The 26,652-nt window shown below is 40.0% G+C and overlaps 1 protein-coding gene and 1 pseudogene across 2 annotated transcripts; both read right to left on the bottom strand.

Moving 5' to 3' along the window:
• The window catches only part of LOC117555598, a 34,785-nt pseudogene extending 30,142 nt beyond the window's left edge, over positions 1 to 4,643 (bottom strand).
• Positions 4,644 to 6,265: 1,622 nt separating this feature from the next.
• LOC117555646 lies at positions 6,266 to 25,891 on the bottom strand. 2 transcript variants are annotated; one of them, XM_034230581.1, is made up of 5 exons: positions 25,711 to 25,891; positions 13,607 to 13,865; positions 11,781 to 11,814; positions 11,252 to 11,438; positions 6,266 to 8,687 (listed from the first exon to the last, which is right to left on the bottom strand). In XM_034230581.1, exons 1-5 carry the CDS (start codon positions 25,766 to 25,768, stop codon positions 8,332 to 8,334), a joined length of 894 nt encoding a protein of 297 aa, XP_034086472.1. In that variant the 5' UTR covers positions 25,769 to 25,891; the 3' UTR covers positions 6,266 to 8,331. The 2 variants fall into 2 exon arrangements, with proteins under 2 accessions (XP_034086472.1, XP_034086473.1); XM_034230582.1 differs by lacking the exon at positions 25,711 to 25,891 and adding an exon at positions 18,345 to 18,393.
• Positions 25,892 to 26,652: the final 761 nt, after the last annotated feature.

The raw sequence follows: 26,652 nt of genomic DNA, 5'->3' as shown, positions 1-26,652 counted from the left end.
CTGTCCAGCGAGTGGGGCAGAGCGGCGTGAGGCCAGCACTGGCACCAGGAGAGGCAGCAGCAGCATCCCTAATGTTTTTAAAGATGGCGAGTCGTTTTGGTGAGTTGTTGATTATCTCATGTATGTCGTGAACTAAACTGAAGGCACCACGTACAATGTTGCACTTTGAAGCAGCTTCCTGAACAATTAGGTTCAAACTGTGATTTGTGCAATGCATTGAGACTGCTTTGGGATTGATGTCTTTAAAGCGTTTGGCCACACCTGACATTTGTCCCTGTAGAACAGATGCGCCATCGTAGGTTTGCCCTCTCATGTCACCAATGTCCAGGCCGCATCTCATTAACATGTCCTTAATAGTAAGGGTTATTGATTCTGCGTCAGTCTTAGGACAGTTATACATTCCTACAGTATGAAGTCTTCATGGACAACATAACCAGCTGATACCCATCGTACAGTCAGAGACAACTGTTCATGCCCGGAGCAATCACGAGTTTCATCCACAATAACTGCAGTGTTTTGCATTGCTTTTAATTTCAGTGAATAGAGTGGTGAGAAAGACTCCCGATACATTTGATTTATAAGTTCATTAATTGTCTCATGTGATCAGTGTTGGGCAAGTTACTTCAAAAATCTAATATTACATATGACTTATTACTCTCTTTTGAAAGTAATAAGTTACATTACAATATTACTGTCTCTGAAATGTAATGAGTTACACTACTTTGTAGGTACTTTCACCAAAATAACCTCAAAAGAATGGCTAGGTATTTTAAATGCTAAAATGTAGTTTAGTGCAGCTCATTATACATCCAGTGAAGGGCAATGTGGTATAGCATAACAACTGTGTAGGCCCTTAAGGCTACTAACAACTTGTATTACACGGCTTAGTTGAATACTCGATTCTGATTGTAAATTCTTAACATGTGACACGTTGTTAATCCAGTACAGACCACTGTCAAGGACTATAATGAAGGTTGCTAAGGAGGATCAAGAAAGAGAAAGGAAAAGAGGTTAAAAGACGGAGCGCTGGATGTCAGATAAATCACCAGAAGAAGGCAGACAGGAAGTAAACAATAACAGGACACAGAATGGGCTCTGTAGTGTGTTTAGTATATGGCCGTGTACAGGCCCGGTTCCAGGACAAAATGACTCAGGGTGCCTCTGAGATTACAGGGGGCGCAGCAGTAGCAGGTTTACGTGAGCAATAGTGGTCGGCAACAGCAATGAAAAATAGCATTGATGGTCCCCAATGAACAGATTAGAGCATTTGTTATGTTTTGAAACCAAGCAAGTGAGAACATTTCAAGTGAGTTAAAAGTGCAATCCTGAAATATCTCATATAGTCCAAAGTGGACTATGGCAAGGAAAAGCACAAAAGCTTCAAAGCTGTACTGATAAAAGAAATGAGAACATATTGTAAATCAAGGCACATATTATTTAAACCAGCTCATGGTTTGAAATGGCAAACATTGAAATGCAAAAGTATTATTAAAACCATGTACTAAATCATCACCTTGGTCCCATCATATACTCTGGGAAGAGAATATTTACTGTGCTTGAAACTGGTATCACATCATCATGTGAGGTTGGCTTTGTGACCTGGAGAACATTTCAGCTGCAACATTAGCTCGTTGATAGCTTGGGATATGAGATCTTTTTGTAGCCATTCGTGGTGAAGGCATCTGTGCTATTGTATGCATTATGTTTGACCCAACATTTCTACAGGCATGGCAGAATATGGCACTATTTTCACATTAATATTCCATTGTCTATTTTTATACCACGAGCTGCAAAATGGCCGCCTAACCCCACTGTACAGGCGGGTACTTGTTTAGATATACCTGGGCAGGCTCTGTTTTGCCGTGGTATCCTGGCACCTGCGGGCCGCAGAGGGGCGGCGTAGTTTCGGGCGACGAAGACTGCTGCTCCGGGGGCGAGGGCGGCGAGTCAGGCGGGAGTGTGTGTCCACAACGGAGGGTAACGTGATGTCCCCATCTGACCCGTTGCTACTGTCTGCAGTAGATGCAGTGTTGCTGGCGTTTAGTGATGGTTGCTTTAACCATTTTCGTATAAATGATTATCCACAGATGTGTGTCACTGCTGTGGAAGCACTTTGGAAATGATGCACGTGCATCGGAGCAGGTCACGCGCACCTGACACAATTTATTGTTTGTATTTTTCGCTCCGTTCTCTTTTTGAATAGGGTGCATAACATTCAACTGCCCCGAAGATCCCGACGCGAAGCCTGAAGGGTAAACACCAGGTTTACTAATCTACCCGCACAATTTGTCTCGGGTGTCGGAATGTCTCGCTATGTTAGTACATTCTTAAAAAACAAAATCGGGTCAAAATGTGTTGTAACTGCGTTACTGAGCATTGTAACGGGTAATATATTACCCACATTTCATTAGTGATGCGTTACATTACTTCGTTACAGCAAAAAGTTATATATTACTGTAACTCCGTTACTTTTGTAACGCGTTACACTCAACACTGCATGTGATGCATATTTCCCGGTGAGCATGAAGCTTTTCAGAGTGGGGTTTTTCTCAGCAACGAGTTCAACTAGCTTTTGGAAATGGCTCTCCTTATCTGCATGCCCCCTGATTGCTAGGCCCTGTCGGGTTAGAAACGGCAGACAGCGCAGTTGCTCCATCATTCCATCTCTTCTTTTTTCCTGCTCAATATGCTGTTGTTTGACAAGCTGTATGTTGACTGGTGTTTGAATGAAGAAAGCGCAGTTTTTTTTAATACACTCTCTGTGGAAATGAGACTTTTCATGGCTGTCCAGGAGGCTTGGGCACTTTTTCCAGTTATTAACTGCGGTATTAACAAAGCTATCATCTCCACATTTTGAGAAAGTTACAAGCCGTTTGACATCAGCAAATCTGCATATTTCACAGAAGGCCCGTTTAGTGGTTTTGCAAATAATTAACCACTCTCTGTTTTTGTACCATTCTGCGTTGAAGTACCTTTCTCTTTGCCCAAATAATCTAGCTGTCTCCTTTTTTTCGACAGTTAGCTGTACAGCTTTACCTGTCTCAATGTCCCGACAACAAACCTCCATGCAGTTAGAACCAGCCTGTTTCGGTTCAACGACGGCGGTGGCGGCGGTGGTTTTGACAGTTTCTGCGGCCGCAGAGCTGCTGCTTTTGGGTTCATCTGGCTTCGCTGCTTCTATGATTGAAGAAGGTCCAGGCTCCGGAGATGTGGATGTCAGGGATGTGACCTTCCAGTTGTTACATTTAAGTTTAGATTGACTGTATTTAGTTTTCTTCTGCGCTGGTTCTTCTGACATGTTTGCAAGTGTATATTCTTTCTATCTGGTTAACGGCTGACACACACAGAACAACGTAACAAATCAAATAAACAACGTAACACATAAACAAATCTAAGCTTTTTTATTGGTTGTAATTTACATGGATACATTTTAATGGTGTGACAATGTCCTATTTGATTGGGTTAAAATGTAGGCCAACATATTCTTCCTGTTATGTCTGACTGCTTTATTGTACCTAATGCAGTGACCTGCTCTATCGAAATCAGTCGCATTGACCCGAAGACACATTTTGAGTTGTATACACTGATGGAAAGAGCAGATTCCGAGCTTTATGATATCAGGATTGTTTTTGTACTCCAAATATTAAGCAAAATATGTCACATTATATAATGACTGTTACAGAGTCATCATTTTGAGAAAAAGGCCTTTAAAGTTTCCTCTTCTCTGGATCGATCTGATTGATTATTAGCGGAGCAAATGATCAAAGTAGTACGGAGGGAAGATATTTTCGTTTGGATTACTGGTCTGGGGGAAGCTCGCGAGTGTATGTGTGTGTTTGTGTATTTTTGCGTTTGTGTGAATTGTGTTTGTTTCCCGGGGAAAACCCTCACGAGAAACACCGGCTGTTGTTATGCCTGCTGTGACGTTAAGTTACTCCGTTCTCCGCTTGTAATTATGCCGTTAAAAGCTTCAAAGTTGTATTTATCATCTGAATTTGCCGAAAAAAGTTTAATATTCTGAAAGCCAAGACTTTGTTTATTTGAAATCAGATGAAAACAAACTGTAACGGACTCTGCCGTGTTATCTATTACTATATGCCTTACATTCATAATTTCAGCGGGAGGGAGGGGGAGCAGCGCTGCGGAAGAGCAGAGTGGCGAGTGAGAGGCGAGCTGTCATCTTCCCTTTGCAAGCTTAAAAAATGCCTGTAGCTAATGAGATTGAATATAACAATAAAAAATAACAAAATATACACAGCTAGATCAGATGGCGTTCTTTTTAGATGTGACTTTAGAGTAGAGGGGAATTATTGAAACTGGATTTTTACAGTGTTCCGCGGCATCCGCAGCTGCGAAAATGTGGGGCAGGGCTGAAAAGTGGGGGGGCCAATGGCCCCCCCGCTTCCGGCACCCTTGCCCTACATAGATATCATTTTCAAATCATTTAATTTGTTCCTCTTCATAATTTCCTTATAAACTAAGTAGGATGATTTAAATCTCACTTAATTGGGTTCATTTAGAAATTGCTTCAGTTTATCATAATAACAGATCAAAAAGTTCAGATTCATTTTTAAATAAATCAAGGAATGATGCACTTCTACAAACAAAAACAACATAATTAAAACATTTAAACAAACTACTAAAAGTAGATGAACTACATTATTCAAAAGTTTACAGTAACTTCTGATAATAACACAGGGGAAATAAACGAGGCATCTCTTTTCCTCTCTCTCCCCCTCTCCTGACAGCACGTCAGTATCAGGGTTAGTCAAAATGAATCCCTTGGCGGTTCTAGTGTTCATTTACCGTTTTGACTTCTCTTTGCAATGCTTAATCGATTTGAAACCAAGTCTAACGTAGCTTAAACTTAACGTTAGCTTTCTAGCTAACACAACACATGCACGCACCTCTCTCTGTGGGTTTTTTTGTAGTGACGAATGAAGTTGGATGCTGTGGTGGTCCTGTCACTGATCTTTACGCTGCAGACCCTGCATACCGCTGTTCTTTCTTATTACCGTCATCGACAACATAATCCTTGAATCCAAACTTCACTATTTGTGGAGTAACGCTAGCCGCTGCCATGTTAACTGACACTCCTGCCGTCTAGTGGGTTGCCAGGTTTGCGCGAATGGCGCTATAATCACCACATTTCGAAAAAACTAAACGTAATATCTCAATACAAAAACAAACGCAAATATTTAATTAAAAAAAGTCAAGTCCTTTCAAGTCACCTGTCTCAAGCTTAAGTCAAGTCTCAAGTCATGAATACCAAGTCAAAGTCAAGTCTTTTATCAATGTTAGTCAAGCAAGTCTCAAGTCCAAAAATATGCGACTCGAGTCAAGTCATGTGACTCGAGTCCCCACCTCTGCACCTTGGCATGGTTATTGATTTTCATTAACTGAAAGCCAGTGTGAAGCCAGGCTGACAACATCATCTGAATTGAACAATGGACAAGGAAAAGGACAACAACACTAATTAACTTTATATATTTTCCACGTTGATGTTGAAGACATTGACAGTAATAAACAAAATAATATCTTTCTGTGTGTAAACCTAGAGCAATAGGCATGAGCTGGATATTGAATTTTCTTAAGAAATTTTAGTTGAGTATGTGTGTTCGATAAGATCGATACTTTATCATTTGAAATACGTCTGCACTTTTGAATTGCCTTGTGTTGAAAGGTGCTATATAAATAAACTTGCCTTGCACAACAATATTTCCAACGAATGTGTAAAATGATGCCTGGTGGCTTATTGCCATATTCAATAACTACTCAACACCCATACTCAACTAAAATGCAATTTAACATTGCATTCTGTAGTGTCAGCAGGATGAATGGTTATGTAACATATTGTAATGTTTATTGCACATGCCATCAGAAGGAGATAAGGATTAATGGATGAGAGAGGGATGAATGCGCTGAGCAAACAGACAAAGCTCACACTCTCTTCTTTGATTTGCCGGCAGACAAATAGCTTTTTGTATATCAGAATCAGAATACCTTTATTCTTCCACAGAGGGGAAATGTACATTGTTACAGCAAATAAAAATAGCCAGATAGCTTAATTATAATTAAGAAGCATGCATACAAATAAGATAAAGCAGAAATTACACAATTTACAAAACACACATCCACTACTGATTTGATCAATAACCCAACCGTTGGATTGGTTGCTCCTCTCAGCTCCAGTCGTAAGAACGTAGATTCAGTTTGAGCTTGATTCTGTTTCGGGTTTGATTGGGATTGGATTTAGGACAGCTGAACTACATGGACTGTACCAATGTGTTTAATCATCTCTTAGATCCAGTCCTTCACCCCGCTGCATATATCCCATAATCTCTTCGTGTTGGCAGTGTGCAACATTGGATCTGCTGCTATACAGTATGTTGTCCAATGTGGAGAAATACATATGTTATATGAACTCTCAAAGTGTCATTTTATCAAGAGATTACAAAAAATAAGCCCTGTCCAGCACAGAGAACAAAACATAATAAATGATTATCAAGAGTTTAAACCTTTAATGTGAATTGTTTTTTGTGCTAATATTTAATGAAAAGTTGGTAGGAGCATGGCATTTTGGAAGAGGTGGACTGTTTTGGTCAAATACTTAGGCACAATCAAACTTTCTATTTAACAAAACACTTAAAAATATATTTTTACCCTTCAAAACATTAAGGAGCAACAACACCCGCACGCTTTACCTGAATCTGCTGTTATTCTTTAATACATTTGTATGTTTATGTATCTGAGTAACCCGCTTAACTTGTCTGTGAGTGGCGGAGCCTCAGCGTGACTGTTTGGCCTAGTTGTCATATTGAGCAGCAGGGCTTTGAGGTATTACATAACATTTATAATATGATAATACACAGAAGTAATGTTGATCAAATGTACTTTCAACAATGATGAAAAATGACTTCCAAGCTGAATTTACTTATAGGAAGGGAAAATGTTCTCCAGGTTGGTAAAGATTGATTTTTAATATCTGTACGAAAATAACCATTTCTCTTCAACTGATCACAATCAGCTGAGTCATTCTTGCATGTGACAAAGGAAGACAGCAAGAACACATGTGCAGCTGTGGCTCAGCGGTGTGTGAATCTCAGCACATGATTTCCAAACTGAGAGCACACAAACCCAAATCCATATCCAGCACATGATCTATAAACCCAAAGGATTATTTTTTGCTGTGCTACAAAATCTCAGAAGGGCACACAGAGCAGTTCAGGCTCTGCACATCCCTCCCTCCTGCCAGCTAGCAAACAGCATGGAGAGAGAAAGACGCAGTCATGGTGACAGCAGGATTTATTTGGCGTTCACCTCTGCACTGCATTTCATGTGAGATCAACCATCACATAGGGACTCCTGAGAGCAGGGCAAAAGGAAGATGACAACATATTCACATAGGCCACATTTTAAAATGTATAAAATGAACAACGAATTGTGGGAAAACACAACTGTTAATAGACTTCATGTCCTCTTAGGGCCTGTGTCCTTTTTCTGAGCGTTAGTGTCTTTTTTTAAATGTATTATTTCCGGTTTGATGTGAGAACAAGCCGTCACATGTGACGACTGCATCATTTGTTTGTGTATTATGCGGCTGCTCCAAACACTTGAAGTTGCTCACTTTTTAACTTTTCAGAAAGGGGAGAATGACGTGACTGCAGAACCTGCAGGAGAAGCTTGTTTTCTATCATTTCACAGACAGAAAAGATCGATCTGTTGGAGTGGATTGGCTGGACGGACACTGGAAGTTGCTGTCGGTGTTTTTCGTCATATGCAAATTATTCCCCACACTTTTCTGGCTGTCAGATTGACTGGTGAAGCAAAGTGTGAGAGCAAGCATCTTCCAGTTGGATGTAATACTAGTCATACAATGATATAGTAGCACAAACCAAGTGGCAATATTGGTCTGTCATACAATCGCAGTGATATGTTGTCAGGATATAAAGCAATAAAGAAAGTCCTTTTTGATGAAACGCTGGGACGAGGCTCTCACCGGCGCCCTGCCAGTGTCTTTCACCCAAAGCAGATTGGATCTGAACAGAGGCCCTTAAACGTCTGTGTGATCATTACACTGCCATCTCAGTTAACCTCAGGCCGTCCTGTGGCACGGAAACACTGATACAACACACGGGCAGTGTTCACAAGAGTCAAGATCAAGAATGATTCACCTGAGGAGCATGGGCACAAAGCCAGGAAAAACACCTTCATTCATTTATAAAGTAGACGCATAGATAACAGACTATTGATGACTTTATAACTATGACCTTTTATCATGAAGGAATACCAACACAAGGATGTTGTCAAACAGCTGCTATGTAATCAGAACTAAAAAGCAAATCCTCCACAATCGAATGCATCAAAGTCGGAGTCTCCTTCAAAGTCGAAGCTGTTGAAGTGGGGGGAGTCCACGTCCTGGCCGCAAGCGTGGAAGGACCCCCCCGCAGGGGGCTCCGAGAAGCCCCCGGTGACGTGGGCTATCTCTGAGGCTCTGCCAGCCAGCGGGGAGGAAGAGGAGCAGGAGTTGAGGTAGCCCAGAGCAGAAGAGGCTGCCGCCCCCCCCATCATTAGGCACACCGCCCGCACCGCCCGGGCATCGCTGCTGTTGCCATGGCGAAGACAATCTGACGCACGATGAGGGGGGGCCACAGGGACACTGCGCAGCGGCTGCCGAGGCCCACCGGCTGTAAAGGTTATTTGAAAAATATATAAACATTATTATTATTATGTTTTAATTAAATGTATTCAGATCTCAATTTTAACCAGTTAGTACATCTCACAATCCAGGCACGTGTGTTTGATCAGGTAGAGCAATAGATCTCTTTACGAGATGGACCGCACACAACAAACATCAATCTTTTCTATGTGTTCGCTCATCAACACCTGATGGGCCAGTATCCTACGACCTAGAGCACCTTTAAGAAATATTCATGACAATAACATTTAATCATTTAATCTCTGACCACCCCCCCCCCCCCCCCCTATTCTTTTTTCTGTTTATCTCTTTTTGTATTTCTTTGTTATCTATTTTTTTTTGTTTTCTCTTGTCTTTTTTTCTGCTCTTAATTCTCTGTCAAAGCGTCTTTGAGTTTCATGTCTTATTATTATTATTATTATTATTATAATCAATTTGCTATAAGCCCCCGACATTGCAGCTCGTTGAACCACAACTAAAGGTAAGCAAAGATAAGATGAAATGAATTAGGTGCGTGTTAGCCATAATAACCTGATATCTCCAGCTGTCTGTGAGTTTGGTGAGCACAAACACTAGAACATTCAACCACTGCTGAGAGCGCACGACACTTCAGCCTTTGAGGGCATGCTGTTGGGCTATTTGTCACATTTAGAGTAAAAGAGCTGCAAATAAATAAAAAACAAGCTACAGTCATTTTGAATGTCTTCCTAGTGAGACACAAAAGATGTACTTCTGAGTTTCTTTATGCCATTAATGTGCTGTCAAAGTCTTGCATTAGGCTGTTAGCTAACTTCCATTCTTCCATTTGTTGTTTTAAGTGCATACGTGCGTCCCAATATGGCAAAATGCAGTGCAGCATGAATACTTGGATGGTGCACCCACATGGTCACAAAGTTAAGTGTGGAACGCTGGACACTTCTCACACTCAATAATCGCCCTTTTTGGCTAAGTAACGGAAGTGGTGGGACCAGCCACAATTGCGGTTGCTCAGGTAAATACAGCACTATACAAATAGGTAAGACATTTGTTTTTTTCACTTCTTAAAGGTCCCATGACATGGCCATTTCTACTGATCATAATTCCATTGTTGAGGTCTACTAGAATAGATTTACATTGTTCAATGTTCCAAACTCACATTGGTTTCTCATACAGTATCTCTGTATAGTATGTGTATTCACTGAATGTCACTCTCTGTCCTAAACGCCTTGTTGAGCCCAGTGTGCTCTGATTGGTCAGCTCGCCCACTGGCTCGCTGCTGCGAGGAGCTGACAGTGTGAGCTGGCTTACTGGTGTGGTTTGCTGCTTGCTGCGAGACATCGCGAATAGAATAGCCCCATCTGCGAGGCTTCACTAGCACCCCCCCCCCCCCCCAGCGCGTCACATTTTCACTGCTAACAGAGTGTGTGTGTGTGTGAGGAGCTCCACGGAAGAAAACTATGGAAACTAGGTTAGAGTTTTACTCGCTACAGGGTGTACTTTGAGGGTTTGTGACTCTGCAGACTGTTTACATGCAGAAAAAGCTACATCACACAAGGGGACGGGTAATAACCGGAACAGCGGTAATGAAAGTTTAAAAGTCTCAAATGCTACAACTACTGTCACAAACTGGATGGATGTGAAGTATTTTGTTAAATGAGGATGAAAGCGTAATCAAGGAGCACTATTGGAGCGACTTTGATGGTTATTGGACTCAGGATTAATTCATTTGGATTCCCGCTGTATGAAGAAATTAAAGGACGGCGCAGGTGGAAACAATTCACAAAGGGATTAAACTGTTTAAAACACATGCTCAAAGTAAGCCGGATTTTGCCGATGTGTTTATGTGGATTCAAAAGTAAATAATCTACAAAATGGAGGACACCGATCTGATTGGAGCAACTGTGACAAATAATCCAACTGAAACCGGCATGGACAATGACTGTGTTTTAAAAATGCACTTATCCAGAAAAGCCCGGTTTGGACACTTTACGGACAGAAGAAACATTTCTATTAAAGAAAGAATTATACATTTCTGTCTTTGTATGCCTTTAATACTAACTTCAATTTGTATTCAAATTAATCAATTATTTTTTATATTTTATTGTGATGTAGAGACAAGGCTTTTAGTGGCAATCATGTATTGCGTTACAATTATATGTAAAAAAAAAAGAATAAAAAAAAAAAGTCTAAATATGATATTTGGCCTCAAATCATCTGAGGCCTGGCGCCCCCCCTGCGATCTTTGGCGCCCCCCCTGCGATCTTTGGCGCCCCCCAGGTTGGGAACCACTGATTTAAGGCAACACTACATCTTCACACTGCAAAATATTTGCTAGCACATGACATGCAGTGTACCAAGGGATGTATCCAAAATAAGACGCAGCAATGGATGCAGCATGCAAGTGCGCTATTGTGAATTTGTACTTGTTCTAAAAATAATCGCCACTAATGTTTGCAGTAGTGGCGATTCTTCATTTGATTTTTTATAAACAGACATCAAGCTTTCTTAGCCACCATATCATAACCCCTAGCTTTTAGTCTTGTGATGTTACATCGAGATGACCACATAGCAGACCTTGGTTTTGGCCACTGTCTCTGAAGGAGCCTCCCCGCTGAGTGACACCGGACATAGGAGGGGTCCCCTCACTGAACCTGGGTGACCCGGGGTCTTTATCGCTGGAAGAATCCGGCAGGGGGTCTCTGTCGGTGATGCAGGGATTGATGCTGCGCTGTCTCTGGAGGGTCAGGGGGGACATGACACCCTAGAAAATGAGACATACACAAATATAACGTTTCCATATAAAATGTTGGGATGACATGTTAGCATCTCAAGCTATTACTTGACAATGCATTGGAATTGTTCAATTAGGTTTCAGAGTTTTGCATAAAATAAGTTTTGTGGCAAAGACATTTATGATAAACATTTTGTTCAGCGTGATAATCTCCTCTTATTAACAGCAGGTTTATGTTTTTTGAATTGTAAATGCAATCGGCAGAAGTCAAAACTAATGTTAGGGCATAACCGATCACAGTCACATGACTTTAAGTTGAAGACATGAAAACAAGCCTGAATGAAGCAACTCAAGTAAAAAATGCTGACTCACCTCCTTCACTTTCCTGATCAAATTCAGCCAGAGACTGTGAGGGATAAAAAAGACAAGTCATTATATTGCAGTTAGTGTCGCCAACTCCGTTTCTAATACGCAAAAAGCGTCCAAAATGCGTCTTTTTAGTATTTTCCATCTTTCCAATCCAGGCGAGAGATCTCTCTCCCTCCTGTGTGCGAGGGGGCGGGGCAGTTTACACACACGCGGCTGCTACATGCAGCAACACTTACACGGTGGAGAGAACGCGCTCCGAGGTGTGGTTCAACTTTACCCGTCTCGATGTGGACAATGCTCGTTGCCAAAAGTGCAATAAGAGTTTAGCATGTGAGGGCGGTAACACGAGCAATTTGTCTAAACATTTAGCAAAAGTGCTTCACATCCAGACGGAGGAATGCACCGGGTTGGACTGTCTTTCTAGTAGCTCTGTAGCCCCATCCACGAGTAACGTTTCCACGTCAGGTGTTATGTATATGGATGGGTATCGTTAAGGTTTTAACGGTACTACTACTTTTATCGATGCCGCTTATCAGTCCGGTCTTTTAACGGTACTTTTATCGGTTCTTTTGGAGAGAAAAAATAAGGTAAACTAACTAAACAAATTGTGAACAAAACTAACATTGCTTTTTATTTAAATTAAATACATAATATTTCACATCAAAAGAAACAACAATGTTTTAACAAATCGTATTAAATAATCTGATGACAGAACTGTAAACAGAATAGCTGAAACTTTAACAAACTAAATAACTCAGTTACCTCTAATCATTAACCCATGTTTGTATAATTGAGTTAACTCCGTGTGTTGCTGCTAGCATACATAACACCTGACGTGGAAACGTTACTCGTGGATGGGGCTACAGAGCTACTAGAAAGACAGTGGAACCCGGTGCATTCCTCCGTCTGGATGTGGAGCACTTTTGATAAATGTTTAGACAAATTGCTCGTGTTACCGCCCTCACATGCTAAACTCTTATTGCACTTTTGGCAACGAGCATTGTCCACATCGAGACGGGTAAAGTTGAACCACAACTCGGAGCGCGTTCTCTCCACCGTGTAAGTGTTGCTGCATGTAGCAGCCGCGTGTGTGTAAACTGCCCCGCCCCCTCGCGAGCAGAGAGAGATCTCTCGCCTGGATTGGAAAGATGGAAAATACTAAAAAGACGCATTTTGCACGCTTTTTGCGTATTAGAAACGGAGTTGGCGACACTAACTGCAATATAATGTTTGTGTAGCAATAATACATATATTTTTTACATGTCTCCAGTAGGCCTACCGATAAAAAGACCGTTAACGTCGGAGCTTAACGGTACCACGGTCTTTAATAATTCAGCCCTGGGGCCCGTTTAATACCAGGGCTCGGTACCCATCCCTAGTTCTGTATGCTAGCAGCAACACACGGAGTTAGCTACATGATACAAACATGGGTTAATGATTAGAGGAAACTGAGTTATTTAGTTTGTTAAAGTTTCAGCTATTCTGTTTACAGTCTGTCATCAGATTATTTAATACGATTTGTTAAAACATTGTTGTTTCTTTTGATGTGAAATATTATGTATTTAATTTAAATAAAAAGCAATGTTAGTTTTGTTCACAATTTGTTTAGTTAGTTTACCTTATTTTTTCTCTCCAAAAGAACCGATAAAAGTACCGTTAAAAGACCGGACTGATAAGCGGCATCGATAAAAGTAGTAGTACCGTTAAAACCTTAACGATACCCATCCCTAGTGTGCACTAAATAAAGGATCGTTACACTTTCATACCCCTCGTCTCGCCTCCCAGCTTTTTGTTGTGTGTGTGTTTGTGTGTGTGAGATAGAGACATACTTGCAGTCATCAGGGTTGTCAGAGAGCAGCAGCAGGAACTTGTTCTGCGGCAGGATGAGGGCGAAGCAGCAGTCCCTCCTGCCCCCTGGAGGCAGCTTGGGCAGGTCGATGATTTCCCGGCCCTCTACGATGGACTCACAGCTGCTGTGTAGGGCTACCCTCTGGTCTGGAGGCGACTCTGCATCGCGGCACACCAACAGGCTCCCCTCCAGGGTCAGCACCAGGTACTTCTCCTTCCACTGCTTAAACATGAAGCCCCCTGCAGCGCAATGAAGGGATTAGATACTTCTGACTTTTCTCTACACTGAAAAAACTGATACGTTGACTTTAATTAAATGTATTATGTCAACATATTTCACATAACTGTATTGGGATAGTTAAAAGCAATTATATCAAGTTTTTATTGAGTATTATTATCATCTAACCATTTGTTGACATATATGTAATTAAAGTCAACGTTTCAGTTTTTTCAGTGTAGAGGTGTGTCGTGTCCGTAGGTCGGTGATTTTAGGGTTTTTTATGGGACAGATTTACAGCACTGAAGATAAAAATGGATGTGACTGTGATACTAGTATTCTCTTCACATTTTGATTTACTCTTACTTCTTTTAGCTTTTAAACAGTGCAAGATGCAGTCACGAAACTTTACAGATGTGTATTGAAGATCAAAATGAAGGCTGAGGTCGAAAAAGGGTGTGGTCCGGGCGCCAGAAGTATGGGGATAGAAACCAGGGAAGGGCCCATTAACCTTCCCCATGCTTTATGCCCCTGGACTAATGAGGCACAGTAGGGGGGTCCTAAGCTTTGGCAACAAGCTCACAATGACAATACTTAATATTTTTGACCATGTTACCAACCTAGCCTGCTTGGCTGTTGTTAGCATGCTTAAATGTGCTAATTAGTGCAAAACACAGGCTGCAAATAGTCGGTAGTAAAAAGTTTGAAAAGAAAGTAAGGGGAACAGCAAAAACATTTGACTCATCTTCTGGAAATCACTAAATGTCAGAACCAATTCAATGGTAATCCAATAGGTATTGAGATATTTCAATGTGGACCAAAGTGGTGAGGCGCATACCAACATTCCTCCCTACATACTGGAGACTTTGTGATTGGTTACCAACATCATGAAAAACATCTGACATTTTGAAATGTTTAATTATTGCCGAGTCATGCTTTAGTTGTGTCTGTGTTGAGGCTGCTCTCTATTGAAAGGTGAACTAAATCCGGTCCAAATCATTGATTTAATTGGACTATTCTATACCTACGTATATATCAATTCAACAGCAGCACAAAACGCTACCTCGAAAAATGACCTTAGAATCGTTTAATCACAGCTATGTCAAAAACTATTACAAAAAATAGTATTTGTAGAAGAGTGGTTGTTTTGCACTAGGCAAAAGGAAATTCTTTGCAAGGAAAAAAGCTAATGCATGAGGCCTGAAATCTAGAATAACTTTTAGAATAAGTGTCAAATAACAGAGTTCAGAGCACCATTAAAGCTCTATATTCTAACATAAATCTCTCTGTCATTGCAACCAGACAACAAGGGCAGCTTCGACCTGTAGAGGAAAACAAAAAGCTTCTGTTTTTGGAGCATTCTGGGAGTTTCTTTGGACAGGAGTCAGGACACACATAATGCTCTTAGATTGTAAGTGACAAGGGTAATAATGATAACCCTTTTCCTTTTTTTTTTAACGTGTTAAACAAATTAACAATTTGTTTGTTTTCCATTATATCTGAATAACAATGGACATACAAAACCATAGGTTTTTATGTGATGCAGAAACAGTCCCCACTCTCTGACTCTGGCTCATAGTCTGTAAACATGTATTATTCCCAAATGTATTTTATTTTATATATATTTACACTTGTATCTATACTTTTATCTATACTGACTGAGTGAAGTTTAATTGTTTTTCTGCTTATTCAAATTGTTTTGTTTTTGAAGTACTTAAACCAATTCCCAAACAAAAGATTATTGACCACAACTGAATTGTGGTTCTGATTCAGTGAGGAGAGAAAGATGATAAAGAATCTTTATCAGAACTGCTGACGCTGCTGGTTAACTGTATCTCCCGCCTCTGTCCCCTGAGCCACCATGACGCCACTATCAAATTCAATTGATGGAGATATGAAACAGATGTAACATCGGCACAAAGACATGACACTGGCTGAGCCCTGGATCCTGACTTGGCTTCGAAAGCAAAACATCTCGTCATTCTGTAAAAACACATCTAGGGGAAATTACATAACAAAAAGTCTCTCTGAGATTGATGTCACTCATCTGAGAGTTGGAGTGCTGATCTCAACAGTATTCTTCTTTACCATTTTGTCAAGTACAGGCCTGAAATCCTTTACAAATAACAACTTTATTTTTTATTCTGACTGTCAAAAATGTTTGAAAGACATATTTAGTTGTTTTTTGGCATATGGTAATGGCCATTTTAGGTAAAAACTCTCACAAATAATCAAATCTCTGATCTTTCACTGTGCGCTAATCAGATAGCTTTAACCATGAAAAAACACACACAACTGCAAACATAGAGAACTCACAACAAGTTCCGCCAAACACAGGTGGATAGGGAGTGTATTTAAAAACACAGCCCATCAAGTGACCTAAATGTAATACTACAAATTAATTGTCATAGAATAAGCACCAACATGAATCATTGTCACACACAATGATGAGTCAGAGCAGGCCTACCATATTTCCTGAGGAAGCCTCGATGGACGCCTGCTGTGCTCATGCCTGTGGTCATCACAGCGACAGAGACTGAATGAGAGGCAGAGCTTTTGATGCAGGAAAATAGGGTAAGAGAGAGTGAGAGAGGGAGAATAATCCCCGCTATTTAGGCCTTCCTCCCTTAAACCCGTGCTGCTGTGAGTGGAATTGGAACCGTCAAGCGTAAGGCCAAATAATCATAACAGCAATGGATAAATCCCACCAGGAAGATCCTGTGATTTTCAGATCCAGATGTCATGTTGGGCTTTCCCCATACTGCCTCTCTCTCAGGAACACGCACACTGGGTTTAAGCCCATGTTTCAAGTCTTCCTCACATATGGGCCGATTGTTAATAGCTTATCATGAAACTGCCATCAAACCGTTTTCCAAGTGTATGGCCTTGGATGGCCTCTGCAAGCAGATTAAAACAGAGGGATTATTGTTCTTGCACAGCTGGAGGTCAGTTGTTGCAGTGCTGTGGATAGGCCCAACCAAGATTGTAATCTGCTGCCCGGACCTGGGATGCGTGCCCTTCTACGAGCAGCAACCTTCAAGATATTAACTGTTTTTCAATGTCATATATCCAGCCGGGATTATACTTGGTTCATTGTCTCTGGCCTGCGCTTGCTTGTGTAACACTTCTTATCTTGGGCTATGCTATCTGACTAGAAGGATTCTGGGTTCTACTGGAGTGGATAGAGAGGTAAGTACTTAGACCAGAGACCAGGTGGTTTGAATAGAACAGCCGGCAATTTACGAAATAGACAAAACATTAAATATAGACAATGAATATTTTCTGCAGTATAATCAGAGGTAAGTATTTCACCTTTCCCTTGTTTTCTGATTTCTGTGACTTAGTAAATGGTATCCATATAGGATGAACAAAATAAAATAGCCTATTTTATTTTAGACCGGTCTACTAAGTATTATTTATAAGTTTTTCCTATTTTAATCTCTTCAATATCCTGAGTTAACTCTTTTTATTTTCCCTTTTCACAGGTAAAATATATCTAATTCAATGAAAAAACAAACAATTGTACCATCAATTAAATCAAATGACAACCTAGAGTACAATATATGGGTCATTCCAGAATTGGAGGACATTTCATGTCCCCCATATAAAAAATCTAATAATCCATGCCCAAAATACTAAAACATGCACTTGTTCTGTTAAACATACTTGTCTTGAGACAAAATGTATATAAAGTTGTAGAAAAAGTGGTTTCAAAATATTATTTAAATTATCAAATAGCTCTCGAACATCCCCTAAAATGGCATTTTTCTCTTGTCCCCGCTTCTTGGTGACCAACTTGCATGTCAAATATAATATTTAAAATAGGGATTTGATTTACTTTTTTTGGTATTATTCTATTGATATATGTCTCTTGTAATGGTAAAATCAATTTGTTAAATCATAAACATATTTTAGATAACAGTAATTTTGCACAGAAGGTGTGTCCCTCAACATGCGTTCAACCCTGTTACCCAAACCTTTTTAGATTGGCACAGGAAGTGAAAAAACTGTAAGTCAGATGACATAGTGGAAAGGACATCAGCAAGCCATCTGCTAGTGCCATGGGTAGACCAAAACTAAGTCCTCTCTTTTATTTTTCATATTTTTACAATCTTTTCAGTCTTAAAAGAGTGTGTGATATTATCAGAATAAAGCATATTCATTTAAAAGTTATCTTTCTTGCATTAGATATCCAAGTTTGTCCTTGCCTTGAAAGTAGCATTACATGCTACATCTAGCAATAATTCCTGAGGTTAAAGCTCAAATTAGCATTGATTTTCAACCCTGTTACTATAATTAGAGTAACAGGGATAATTCTTCATTGGAAAATATTCATTTGATGCCTAGCTGGGCACTTGTTTTGATGGTTTATTATCTGTTTTTCCTAAATACATAAAAAATAAAAATAAAATAAAAGGTTCATTTTTCAAAAATGTTGGTGTCTAAATTGTCCTCCAATTCTGGAATGACCCATATAGTGTCTCTTTAAATCCAGTTCCAACCTTATAATTTCTTCAGTACTCCTACCACTCTGGCAGTGAGTTCAGCTATAGAGAGGCGAAGTCCCTCCCCTTCCGAAAGCCTCCATGGGACCCCGGAAGCGGAAAATTATACATTGAAGTCAATGGAGAGAGAAAGGTTATCTTTTGATCCCGTTTGAATTGTGCCACGAATGACACATATGATGTTTGTCAATTTAAAAGAACATTTTGCAAGTCAAAAAAATAAAAATGTGTCGTAAAACTGTGAAGTTACACATTTTTTCGTGTGAAACCGCTCAGTGAACTACAGGTCTCTCGTCTCGCACAATACGCGTCACCAACATAAAGATGGCCGTCACGTTAGCACATTTCACCACATTCTTTCAGAATGAGAATAAAAGTATTTTACGAGGTGAAAATCACTACAAGTCTGGGCACGTTGAGAGCTGTACCTATATGAAAGGGGAGTTAGTCGGTTCTGTAAGAGCCAGCATGCGGGACCGGCTTTACAAGGTTTCGGTGAGTAATATGAGTGCAATGACAACATTAGCTAACAAGGTACAGTAACGTGTTTTGTTTTAACAACTAGTTTTCTCCTTAAGAACTTCGTGGTCTCTGTGTATGCTGTGGATAACATTAGTGTTCACAAGAACAAGGTACACTCCCGTGTTTTGTTTTAGTTGCTCTTCAGATTGAAGCGGCCAGTTTTATATCGACAATACTGTATGTGTGATCTCCTTTTTGTCGTTGTGTCATTTGAGTTTATTTGCTGTGTGTCGATTCAAGGATTTTGGTTATCTAGGCACAGCTGTGTGTGACTCCCTCTGGTACACCGGTATGTGTTTTCCTAATGTAGAGAGCATTGATTAATTAATTAACTACACACTGAGTCTAGATCCTGACCAAATCCTTTTTTATTGTTGATCAAATGTTTTTAAAAAAATGTATTCATACACATTTAGAAAAATACAATGTACAATCACAACCAATACAACACAAATGACAAAAAATACAGAAAAAACAAACAATAACAACAGACAAGAGGACAAAACTATGGAAAAATAAACCCTCCCACCCCCAGATCCGGACCATCCTTGTATTATTGCTCATTCAATCTATTATAGCATGCTAACAAATGGTACTTACTTTATTTTTACAGATCTGCATGGGAGACGATGGCGCGATGCAGAGCGCTGTCTGTGATTGTGCACAGGAGATGTACAAATGCAGCCACGCTGCAGCATTGGCAATATTTTCCATGTGGCAGATCAGCTCCACAGATGTTGAGTGCCAGTGGAGGAAGCCTGGCACTTCCAAAGTAGTCCAGCCGGTGTCTCAACTTTACCAACAGCGAGAGGAGACATACAACCCACTGGCCAGAGACATCGCCAACTGTCAACTGGGGGGTTGTAAACGAGGCCGAAGGGGTGAAGGCTTTTGTGGAGGCCTATCAAGTGACAGTGTTCGAATCGAGTCTGGTCTCTTTGTGAGTGAGTCGGGTGTTTTGGGAGCATCACCCGATGGACTTGTGCAGCCATCTGCCCTGCTGGAGGTGAAGTGTCCACACAGCCAGAGGAACATGACCATCGCGGAGGCAGTCCAGTTACCATCCTTCTGTCTCCGTGAGGAGGGTGGGTCATATATTCTCAAGGAGAATCACCCATACTGGCACCAGTCCAAGGGCAGCTGCACATCACAGACCGGAGTCTCTGCTACTTTGTTGTGTGGACCACGAAGGAGGCGATCATCATCCCCATCCCCAAAGACCCTGCATGGCATGGAAATCTCCTCCTCCTGGAACAATTCTACACCCAGCATATGCTCCCTGTGTTGGCCAGTAGAGAGGAGGACATTTCAATAAACATACTCTTAACACCCTCGGACTCTGCGTTGTGTTTCGTATGTGTGATGGGGTGTTATGCAGAGGAGAGGAAAACAGGACACAGCAGATTGGGATTGTGGTGGAGATGCTGAGCAGTTATTTAATTGTTGCATGTAATTATTATTATACTGCGTGCTTCTTAGTTATTCCATCTTTTGCTGTAACATGGATCTGTATGTAACTCTATATTTACTTGTTATCTACCACACTTCCTTCTACATCATACACCATCATTATACATGATGGTGTATATAGGATATATATATTTGTATACATATCTGTAAATTGTATAATTTTATTTAAACGTCTTTTTGATCTCTCAAACTTAGTAAGATTGACAATAAAGTTGACTTTGAAAAATATATATATTCTTTATGAAAATAGTTGACTGTTGTCAAATGAATCCAAATGAAACGTTGGATTGAACTACAACTATGCCTTTAAATCTCTACGGACTGTTTTTCAGTGGGATGGCAAGTTCCTATCTTTAAACATTTATTAGTTTTTTCTCAGAACAGATTTGATTTTATGAAGTTAATTTAACTTTGCCGACCATGTAAGGTCATCATTAAAAGGTACAATCAATTTGTTTAGGGTTGACTAAAATAATGAAAAACATTCATTTGGATAATTTACTGACAGAATAAGAAACTCAATGATGCTCTACTCACCTGTTCCCTTTTTATAAAGTGAAACAGTTTAAACGATAGATTTTAGTAAACTTAAAAACAACCTTCTCCAAAAGCTATCAAGGAATATACCGAATACTTGTTTTAGAACTTTATTACATATTTTTATATAAATAGTTTGAATGATCCATAATTGACAGAAGCTTGTGTTTACACTGACCTGTTACTCATATATGAATGTCTTTGTAACTTCAGTAAACCACTACCTCACTCATTTCACTTTCATTCATCACGGTTCAGTAAACTAAGTGATACATGAACCAGTTTAATCATTATAATAACGTAGGATTGCAACTCTTTGAAAATGTAGGTGGCTCTTAAAAGAGCCGTTGTGTTTGGGTGTGCTGGTCTCAGGTCAGTCTAAGCCCTCTCCGCGGATGCGGCGGGCCAGCTGGATGTCCTTGGGCATGATGGTGACCCTCTTTGCTTGGTTCATCTTACTGGGGGGCAGCTACATGGATGTCGGTGCAGTCCACAATCATTGCGCAGTTGAAGGCAGAATGAATTTATTATTGACTCCGAATGAAGCACAACTTCATGTCATACAATACAATGACTTTATTTGTAATTGTGTAAAAAAATATGAGCATTGATTAGCAAGCAGGACCTGCAGGAACAGAGAATGGTGATGGATGGAGCTGGGAAGAGAGAAGAATAAAGAAAACAGATCAACTTTATTATCGGATATTAAAAATTCAATTTCAAAACAAGTTGCCGCTCCTACAGTTTTCTATGTAAAGATGATTTCACATGACCTATGCAACATATCACACTCAATACATGTGTGTCTCTGGGGGGTGCATTGTGCCTTTGATGTATATAAATAATATACCATAACCAAATACTATTACGTACAGTGGAAATCAGGTTGCCAGAGCAGGTCAGTGTGCATGTTCCTCAACGTCTCAGCAGTTACAGGTGAGGTAAAGAAAATAAAAGAGAAAAAGGTCAGAAACAACACTTTAAAGTAACAACACTTTGAATAATGATCTCTTCTAACAATTTTCTCTCAATAAGCACACAACGACTGTCTTTCCAACAAACAGATTGTCATCACAATGAAACACGTCCAGAAGAATGTCATGCAAAGCTCCATGCCTGCCTTCGACTCTCCCTGAACTGCTTCCTTAGCACCCGGTGGAGGGCGCAGTAGGCTACTCTTCAAAAGTTTCACGAAATACTTACCATCATGTTTGGTTACTGTTTAACATTTTGGTTTACTTCATGTAATAAAATAATAACTTCATGGTAAGGCTACTAAAAATGACAAGGCTAAGTAATGTAATGCTAACGTGCTCGCTACTCGTCGCTACTAGCTAGGTAGCTAACTTGACTATGTTCCATGCACAACATGTATATTACCTATGATATTACCTGATATGTCTGATCCAGCGACTCCTGGTCCTTTCATCAGACGGGAATCGATAGAAGGAGCAAGTGGTATGATCACTTTTATGACTACAACCTGGTACAAAGCACACAGGCATCTTGTAAAAGTGAATTTATTTTTAGCGATCTATCATTTATTGGAGGGAATAAATCAGTTATGAGATCTTCTTCTTCTTCGCTTTAATTACGAGTCTTATTATAAATCACCGAGCATGCCTGTGACATCACTTACGCGACCCAGAATGGGATTTGGGATTTGGGATTTGTAGTCTTTGTAGTCGCGTATTTTTCATAGTATTATATTTCAGCAGTTTTACGACAAAATGTGACTTTTTTGACATGGAAATGATTGTTTAAGATTGACACACATCATATGTGTAGTTCGTGGCACAATTCAAACGGGATCAAAAGATACGTGTTCTCTCTCCATTGAATTCAATGTAAATTTTTCGCTTCCGGGGTCCCATGGTCCGGAAGTAGATGGGCGTGACTTCGCCTCTCCATTGTCTCTTGATAAATCAGCAAGTCCTCTCACTGGCGCGAAGATCAAAGCAGTCCGTGGGTCTGGCTCGCCATCTTGTATCAGAGCGCGTGTGTGTGTGTGTGTTGTCCTCTCACTCGCGATCAACTTTCTTATCCAGTCCAAAAAACCTGACCTGTACGACAGGTCATGAAAGAATATAAATATAATATAAACTAACAATATAAATTATATGATTACATTTTAAAAACTACTGTAAACTTAGCTCTTTTGACAAGTGCTTATAATGGGGCTCAAAATGGCAGCTTTACTCTCCTCTACACGTGTCATTTATCCTGTTCACACAAAATAACACATATTTCCCCTTGTAAAACACACATTAAAGCCACGTAGTTTCAGCCAAACAAAATAACAAATACATAACATTGCAAGCCATGTTCATAGCTTCCCTTACAGTTCAACAACATGAAATGCTAACAATGAAGCTAACATTAAATCACTTACAAAACTTTTCTATGAAAAGGTTTGACTCACCAAAACACCGTTGGTTAATGTTATATACCGTCTACTGGGTTTCCCGGCCGTGTGGATGGTATTTTTTATCTTTTTTAAATCAACTTTGAATCACTTTTAATATAATTTACTCCGCTCGTCTCATCTGCGTCTCGCTCCGACGCTGCGCCTGCGGGTGCCTGGTGGTGAGCAGAGATCCCTTAAACTACCTTGTAATTTGTCATACTAATTTTATTTATTATATTTTTAAAGGGATGCTATCATTGACCAATTTTAAACGTGTATCCTTTAATTCAATCACTTTAGAATGACTTTATGCTTACTATGTTTTAATTTGGGTTACACTTGTCACAGTTGGAAAAACATTATGTAACAATAGGGATCTAGAAGATCACACCACAATCAGATTAATGGATACACAATAAAAGGAATAGAGAGACGGTTACACAGTTTACAGGCGCTACAACATGATATCAAATGTGTGAAGTTAACCACAAAAGAGATACTGTTTAGCATGTTGAACTGAAGGAATGCTATTTTTTTCCACATTCATCCAGGAAGGTCAGAGGTCACATTCCATCAGAGGATCTGCCAAGACCATTAGGATCTGCCCAGACCCAGGATTTCTCAAAGTCAAAGTTTTTTGGAAAGTTATTTTGTGTTATAGACGCATGAAACCAAGTCTGTGGTTAATATAATAAGTTTTGTTCTACAAAATAAAATATGTCAGTAAATGCTCCACTGCTGAATATCTAAAACGTCGATGTTTCTTAAAAATAGCGGTTGCTAACAAGTGTCTAAAGAAACTAATACATGTCATCATGCTGAATATTAGCCGTCTTTAACTTAGTGGTGGTGATGCAGGGCCATGCAACTGTGGTGATTTATAGCCTCACGATAGCATTTAACCTATGGTGATTGCATTTTCCCTTCAAAAATCACAAAGTGGTGTTGATATGTGGAGAAGATCCTGTTGAACAAAGCGTGTAATTATCAATAACGTGTGTTTGCCACTGATCTTATTTTTGTAGTATTCCGAAATCGTCGGCCTATAATGCATCACTGCAGACTATATACTCAGACAGTGATCATCTAAACAAAGTCAGATGCCTTATGAAGAAGACACTTGAGAAGAAGTTGAATTATCCAAACAAAAATCAAATCAATTGAATGCATCAACACATACAGTATATTGTGTGCTTTTATAGCCACAGTATACACTTCACAGCCCTGATAAAAAAAGAGAGGAGACTGAAGAATTAGGACAGGCATGAAAAAGACATCTTTAAGTCTGTAATAAAGGTTTAAGATAATATTTTGTCAAAGAGAAATGAACTGAAATGTACTGCATGACACCAGCAACATGCCACATCTTTTGTGGCAAAGCTTTTTCTGTTTTGAGTTATTCGTGAAGTTGATTCCCAGTGATAACCTGCTGTGTTTATAGTTTATGACAAATCATAAACAGAGCTAGTTATTAAAACCAAGAGTTGATGGAAAACCAGGTTCTCATATTTATTCTTATCCGTCTGACAGATCTGAGCTATCAAAGGGATTTTTATTCACTTCGTAATAGCAAACAGATGTTAAAAACCTTAGCAATGGTTAGCAATTGGGCTTGTTATGCATCATTGTGTTGTCGGTGGTGCTCAGTATGGACAGGAGGAACAACCAATCATTATGTCAATATACATAAGGGCATGTCCGTATTATTTTAAGGCTTACAAAAGTGTGAACCTGTTTACCTTAAACCAATGTATGTTCCTATTTTGGAAGCCAAAAGTACCAATTCACATATCTATACATATTTCATACAACTAAGTGGTTTTGATTGTCAACTTATTTATTTGTAATAATGTATTAAATTTGTATTTATTTTGAATCATTATTTGTACTTATTCCTGTATTATTATTTTGTTTTTAAATGGATTTCTGTATTTGTTATGCATTTATTTTTACCTTTATTTTTCGTCTTCCATATGTGGGCTTTGCATTCGTCTCCAGCAGGGGGCGGAAGAGCCCATGTACATTTTAGTCACGTGTCATTAAAGTCCCTGTGATGTTGCAACAGGTTGGTGGAGGCCCATGGTGGAGGCAGATTGTCTGGCTGCAGTAAAAAGAAGAAGAAGAACAACAAGAGGTTTGCTCATCGTCAGCATCCCATGTTTAGCTGGGAGAGCAGGAGCAAGGTGTTTCCCAGGTCCTGCAGCCAATAAGAACTCTCCTTTCAAACTAACAGGCTGTTTAGTTCAGCAGGCTACCAATGATACTTCAGTCTGTATTTGTGAGAGAACATACTAACTGGTACATGAAACAGAATCCCAATTGTTCTCTTCAAATGTACTATTAATCTGATATCGTCTTTTTTATGTAAAGTTTTTTGGTATCCTGCAACAGAACATGAATGAATCAGAATCCTGTTACAGTACATACCCATTACTCCCGAGTCTGCCCATATGACTTGTTTTGCAGGTTTTATTCCTAAAAGCATGGTTCTTTCGACACTGTTAATCCAATTTAGCTTCGTCTAAAAAATCCCTTCATCTTTGAGTCTTGCTGTGTGGAGCCTCAGGTCTGCAGGATTCCTTGGTGGGGCCTAAACCTGCTGAGCTGATGCCCATCCCCCTCCAAACCCAAACACTCACTCCTTCCAGCCCCCAAAACGTTGTGTTTTGGAGTAGAACACCCCTCTTTCTTGTGCAGGACCCCCTGGGTGACCCTCTCCCCTCCCTCCCTGCCCTTCTCTCTTGCTCTCTTCTTCTATCTGGGAGCAGTGAGAGCACCATTGCTCAAGCTCCTATTGAAAAGAGAGCACATACAATGGGGTCTTTCTCAGTCCCTCTGTGTCTCTATTAAAGACCCTGGGAACACAACACTGTCCACAGAGCCACTCTTAAAGGGCCAGTGGGACCCAGGTCTTCGCAACCTGAGTCCCATGCAGCACCTCCCATCATCTTTTTGTTTTCATGGGAAAAGGGGAAAGAACCAGGAATCCACGCAGAAAATCAATTATTCATGAAGGCTATGTGAACTCTGCAGGAACTCCACACCAGCACCACCTTTGTCCAAATACACACTATCACCTCCTCAGACATCACACAGCACAACAAGCCCCCGTCCCTGTCTGATGGGACGGCAGAGTTTATTTAGACTACGGCTGAAGGATGCTTCAGTCTGTTATGGCTGAAACTGAACGCTCACACAAATTCCCCGACATTGTGATGACATCATAATTGCAATAAACACAAATAGAATTTCCTATTGTGATGCATGTTTGTCTAACTGCTTTCATTGGAAACAAGACATTCATTTGGCTGTTTGACTATAGACATGTTTAGTTTATACTGTTAAGGGTTATGGAGGGCAGAAGTTTTT

The sequence above is a fragment of the Gymnodraco acuticeps genome, unplaced genomic scaffold (genome assembly GCF_902827175.1).
Source record: "Gymnodraco acuticeps unplaced genomic scaffold, fGymAcu1.1, whole genome shotgun sequence".
Taxonomy (NCBI): domain Eukaryota; kingdom Metazoa; phylum Chordata; class Actinopteri; order Perciformes; family Bathydraconidae; genus Gymnodraco; species Gymnodraco acuticeps.
The sequence above is the reverse complement of the archived record's forward strand: the minus strand, read 5'-3'. Positions and strand labels throughout refer to the sequence as shown.